At 41.8% G+C, this 5,744-nt stretch overlaps 1 protein-coding gene across 3 annotated transcripts; it reads right to left on the bottom strand.

Annotated features, from left to right (window-relative positions):
* Positions 1-1,969: 1,969 nt before the first annotated feature.
* Positions 1,970-5,490, bottom strand: LOC109864375 (vesicle transport protein GOT1B). 3 transcript variants are annotated; one of them, XR_002251440.2, is made up of 6 exons: positions 5,093-5,490; positions 4,591-4,682; positions 4,113-4,291; positions 3,804-3,885; positions 3,328-3,392; positions 1,970-3,023 (listed from the first exon to the last, which is right to left on the bottom strand). XR_002251440.2 is itself a non-coding variant. In XM_031797405.1 (6 exons), the coding sequence occupies exons 1-5, from the start codon at positions 5,115-5,117 to the stop codon at positions 3,384-3,386; spliced, it is 387 nt and encodes a 128-aa protein (XP_031653265.1). In that variant the 5' UTR covers positions 5,118-5,490; the 3' UTR covers positions 1,970-3,023; positions 3,356-3,383. The 3 variants fall into 3 exon arrangements, 2 of the variants coding, with proteins under 2 accessions (XP_031653265.1, XP_020307708.1); XM_031797405.1 differs by having other exon boundaries at positions 3,356-3,392; XM_020452119.2 differs by lacking the exon at positions 3,328-3,392.
* Positions 5,491-5,744: the final 254 nt, after the last annotated feature.

Here is a 5,744-nt window from a genome sequence, read left to right on the forward strand (position 1 = left end):
ACCTAATGTCACACCTTGATCTCTTTCACCTGTCCTCGTTATTGTCTCCACCCCCTCCAGGTATCACTTGTTTTCCCCAGTGTATTTATCCCTGTGTTTCCTGTCTCTCTGTGCCAGTTCATCTTGTATGTCCAAGCCTAACCAGTGTTTTTTCCCATTTTTTTCTTTGCCCTTCCTTCTTTTTCTAATCTTCCCGGTTTTGACCCTTGCCTGTTCTGGACTCTGTACCCGCCTGCCCTGACATCGAGCCCGCCTGCCACTCTGTGCCTGCCACTCTGTACCTTCTGGACCCTGATCTGGTTATGACCTGTTGCCTGTCCACGACTATTCACTTGCCTATTCCCTTTGGATTTATTAAACATCTTAAACTCCAACCATCTGACTCCTGTGTCTGCATTTGGGTCTCGCCTTGTGTCATGATACCTAAACGACTCTCAGACCATGAGAAATTATTCTCTGGCCTGAATGCCAAGTGTCACGTCTGGAGGAAACCTGGAACCATTCCTACGGTGAAGCATGGTGGTGGCAGCATCATGCTGTGGGGATGTTTTTCAGCGGCAGGGACTGGGAGTCTAGTCAGGATTGAGGGAAAGATGAATGGAGCAGAGTACAGAGATCCACCTTCCAACAGAACAACGACCCTAAGCACACAGACAACACAGGAGTGGCATTGGGACAAGTCTCTGAATATCCTTGAGTGGCCCAGCCAGAGCCCCGACCGAATATCTTTGGACAGACCTGAAAATAGCTATGCAGCGACGCTCCCCTTCAAACCTGACAGAGCTTGAGAGTATCTGCAGAGAAGAATGGGAGAAATTCCCCAAATACAGGTGTGACAAGCTTGTAGCGTCATACCCCAAAGAACTTGAGGCTGTAACAAAGTATTGAGTAAAGGGTCTGAATACTTATGTAAATGTGATATTTCATTTTCTTTCTTTTTAAAATAAATTTGCATACATTAAAATCTGTTATTCCTTTGTCATTATGGGGTATTGGGTGTAGATTGATAGATCTATGAAAACACGATGTACCTGAGCTCAATTTCAAGGGTCAGAATACTTATGTAAATAAGGTATGTTTTTAAATTTTTTAATCAATTAGCAACATTTTCTCAACTTTTTTAGCTTTGTTATTATGGGGTGTTGCTTGTCGATGAGAAAAAAAAACGCATCCATTTTAGAATAAGGCTGTAACGTAACAAAAGGTGCAAAAAGTCAAGGGGTCTGAATAATTTCAGAATGCACTGTATACTGAACAAAAATATAAATGCAACAATTTCAACCATTTATTGAGTTACAGTTCATATAAGGATTTCAGTCAATTTAAATAAATTCATTAGACCCCAATCTTTGAATTTCACATGACTGGTCAGGGGCGCAGGGGAGCTAGACCCAGCCAATCAGAATGTGTTTTTCCCCACAAAAGTGCTTTATTATCGACAGAAAATACCCCCGGGGGTGAAGGTCCTGGGCTGGTGTGGTCTGCGGTTGTGATGACCGTTGGACGTACTACCAAATTCTCTAAAATGTGAGGCAGCTTGTAGTAGAGAAATTAACATTACATTCTCTGGCAACATCTCTTGTGGACATTCCTGCAGTGATCATACCAATTGCACGCTCCCCTAAAATTTGAAACATCTGTGGCGTTGTGACAAAACTGCACATTTTAAAGTGGTCTTTTATTGTTCCACAGCACACAGTGCGCCTGTGTAATGATAATGCTGTTTAATCACCTTTCTGATATGCCACACCTGTCAGGTGGATGGATTATCTTGGCTAAGGAGAAATACTCACTAACAGGGATGTAAAGAAATGTGTGGACAAAATTTGAGAGAAATACAATTTGTGTGTGTATGGAACATTTCTGGGATCTTTTATTTCAGCTCATGAAACATGGGACCAACACTTTACATGTTGCATTCATATTTTTGTTTAGTATATTTGCAATTTCTCACAGTCAAAACAATGAATGACAGACAACGGCACGTTTTCTTTATTAAAGTGTCAGACAAAACATTGTAAAACCATTGTCATATCCCATTAGCCATTCCATTCAGTACCCTCCATTACTTTAGTTAACATTGATAAAATTCCAACTCAAATGTTGCTCTTGAAATTTAAAATACAAAATGTATCTACAGAGCTTCCTCAACCAGTCATACACAGAAACGACAGAAAAATAAGAGGGAAAATATGCAACTGCCAGATCCGGTAATCATAACGGGCGTGAGAGAAAAGGAAAGTAAAGCTATTTTCTTCCACAGGACTCAAGTTTCAGTCCAGTGTGAGAAAGCACAGGCACCATAAGTAGGACCAGGAGTCTTTCCAATACCTGACCAGGAAACCACCTTCAACTATGGCTTCGAGTTTTCCCTGGTCTGGTCATATGGTCAGGAAACCCTAACATTGTCTAAGATCTGTTTGTGCCATCTCGCTAACCCCTAGTTCATTTTTTGGCAAGACAGCACACCACGAGGAAAACCCCCTGGCCCATCTAGTGTAACAATAGGACCAGCTCTCCTCCGCCACACCTCTTGAGGTTGTCCAGAGGCGATGACATGGTGAGTTTGTCTGTACATTCAATAGTAGAGTGAGAGCGCAAAAATGGACACGGGTTCTCTTCAGTAGAGGGACTCTCCTCCTCGTGGGGAGTACTCCAGTAGAGGAGAGCAGCATTCAATAACATGTAACATTCTGGGGTAGCCATTTTAACCAACTCCAGATTCATTAGTAACAGTTGCCCGTAGCAACCAGGACTGGTACCCTTGGCTGGAACGGACCTTAAAATTACAGAATCAAGATACAAAAAAGCGGATTGTTTTCCCTTTAAAATGGGAAGAGGTCTTAATTTACAAAGTCTCATGAAAATTACCTAGCTAACTGTTGGAGGTAAGCAATTGACCAATGGGGGTTTACGTGGCTTGATGAGAATAACTGTATCATAAATATAATAGATTGTTTTTCTCCATAAACAAAAAGTCACTGTTATACCATGGTGTTGCTCTCTCCCACTTTGTCCACGAACTGAAAGAGAGAGAGAAAATAAACACATTTAAGTCAGTCTACTGTCCCCTTTGCAAAGTAGAGCAAAAATAGATGACATATACAAGCTTGACTAAAACGTTTAGTGCATAGTTGTACATGGGAAATTAAATGTTTGCTTGACGTGACTGATTGAGTAGACTATTCAAAATGGCGTGTAGGATAAATGCTGTTGCTGGTGTCCTAGTATAAATTAATTCCAATACCAATGGTTCCCTACTCTGGTCAGGCATAAGGCAACATTACAGTATAACATACATTATAAACAGATGTGAATCATGCTCACATGCAAGGGAAAATCTGCAGTGACTGACCAAGACAGCGGATTGTCCTCAGAGTTAATTATGAAGGCTTTAAAAGAGACAGAGACACATTCTCCTCAAAACAAGTGACTTCACGAACATACACCGCATAACACGCACACACACACACCACACACACACACACACACACACACACACACACACATATGACAGAAGATTGAGTGACACAGTATGAGACACTACAGCCTTCCAGAACCAATGTCAGAGACCAATTGGAACCTGTGTTGTCTTTAGTGTAACCACCTCAGCCCACCCAGCACCAACTGCATTGTAGCTCCTGTTCCCATACACTTCCACTACACCACTGTGTGAGGAAGAGTAAGTTTACCCACCGGGAAAAATGCATTGAAACTATTGGAGCGTTTCTTTTTTTTACCGTGACCAGCAATCAGAATTTACCCAGCTATTTTTTTTTTTACCACTACATCTCTGAACTCACCCCACTGATGAATGGGAGGTTTAGCAGGGAGCCCAGGAAAGGTATCCTTCTGATGAAGCCTACTGCCGCTGGGAAGAAACCCCTGGAGAAGATAAAGAGAGAGTTAGTTGACAACAGCAAGCACATGATGACAGACTACGGATCTTTACACGCAGCAAGCCCTTGCATAAAATGAGGGCTGCACTCAACAGGGGGGGTGAGACAGTTGACAGGACAAACAAAGATGTCCTTGGCTTGTTTTACCTCAAGACTGCATCTTATTCGAAAGATAAGCTTAGCAAACAAGCCTGGGGCCTGTACTTGACCCACCTGAATAAAAGGAAAAATCCATAGATCTCCAGGACCACTCCCACAATTGGCCAGCCAATAAGAACGATCAACACTCCACCCAGGAAGAAGCTAGTTGCCTTCATCTTGTGTTTCTGGAAGAAGAACCGGAACGTCCTCTCCAGACCGATCACAAACGACAGGCCAGCCACAAACAGGATCTATAGCGAGATAGAAGGGACAGGGAACAGACAATGTCAATGTCAATGTTTGTTGACAATGACGGAGTACTTCACAGTTAAACCCTACAACTCTATAAAGGTGGTGATTGTGCTCAGTTGAGAATCAGAAAGGTGAGGAGGGCTCTGCAGCTGTGTTTTTCTCAGTGTCACTCAGAGATAATGTAATTGCATTTCAGACCAACGTTCCAATAAATATAGCAAAACGTAAGCCTCGTGTATGTAGCTGCAGAAGGTAGACAAATACATGAACTGTGGATGGTGATGATGAAATCACTCACATTTCCTATGGCAAGGAGGGCTTTGTCAAAAAACAGGATCATTCCAAAGAAGAGGAAAAACACACCGAAGCCCGTTAGTCCCATTCCGATCTCTGCAAGAAAGAAGAATCACATTATTTAAAGTATCCAAGCACACTAACGTTAATACGTTTGAGTCACAGGATGGGAGGGCTGAGGGGGGGGACAACTCATAACAATGGCCGGAACGGAGCGAATGGAATGGCATCCAACATTTCCACTGCCTATCCTCCCAATTGACATCCCCCGTCCCTAACTAGCCATCTGGTTAAGAATGAATATGTTATTAATTAGTTAGCTGTCAATGGTCACTCTATCTAGCAAACAAATACGATTCAGCAGGCTAGCTATTTCTAGCTGTTTTCCTCACATAAGAGAATAGCACATTAGTAATGTAGCTGAGAGGATAGCTTGCTAATGTTAGTTAGAGAGCTGGAACAAATTGGCAAGCAACAACCGTTAGATAAAATAGAAATCGCCTTACTCTGTGAGTCCGTTAAAGAGATCATTTTGACAATGAATCAACAGCTTGTAAAATATAAAAGTTGACACTGTTAATTGTATTTTACTAAAATACAAGTTCAGGTGCTGCTACTGTAGCACTAGCCACGTCTTCCGGAAACACGCCTTCTTGGTTTCATCAAAAATATCATTCTTCCGGACAAAATCAGGGTTGCATTCAACATCCTAAAGGGTGGTATAAAAACGTTCATGAAAAAAATAAGGAGAGCACTTATCTGCTGAATATAACTAGTTAGTTGCTGGAAAATATATTCCCTGCCTACATACACCGGGGCGGCAGGGTAACCTAGTGGTTAGAGCGTTGGACTAGTAACTGGAACTGGAAGGTTGCAAACCCCTGAGCTGACAAGGTACAAATCTGTCGTTCTGCCCCTGAACAGGCAGTTAACCCACTGTTCCTAGGCCGTTATTGAAAATAAGAATTTGTTCTTAACTGACTTGTCTAGTTAAATAAAGGTAAAAAAATAATAATTACGGATGGAAAATGTTTTCAGGTTGTATTGTATCGTAAAATAAAAGGTTAAATAAAAATACAACATTTATTCAGCATTGATTGCAGTTGGTTTGTTGAATGTACCCAATATCACGGAGAAAGTGAAACAACCGCAATCTGA

This window comes from Oncorhynchus kisutch, linkage group LG19, assembly GCF_002021735.2.
Source record: "Oncorhynchus kisutch isolate 150728-3 linkage group LG19, Okis_V2, whole genome shotgun sequence".
In the NCBI taxonomy this organism is placed as follows: Eukaryota; Metazoa; Chordata; class Actinopteri; order Salmoniformes; family Salmonidae; genus Oncorhynchus; species Oncorhynchus kisutch.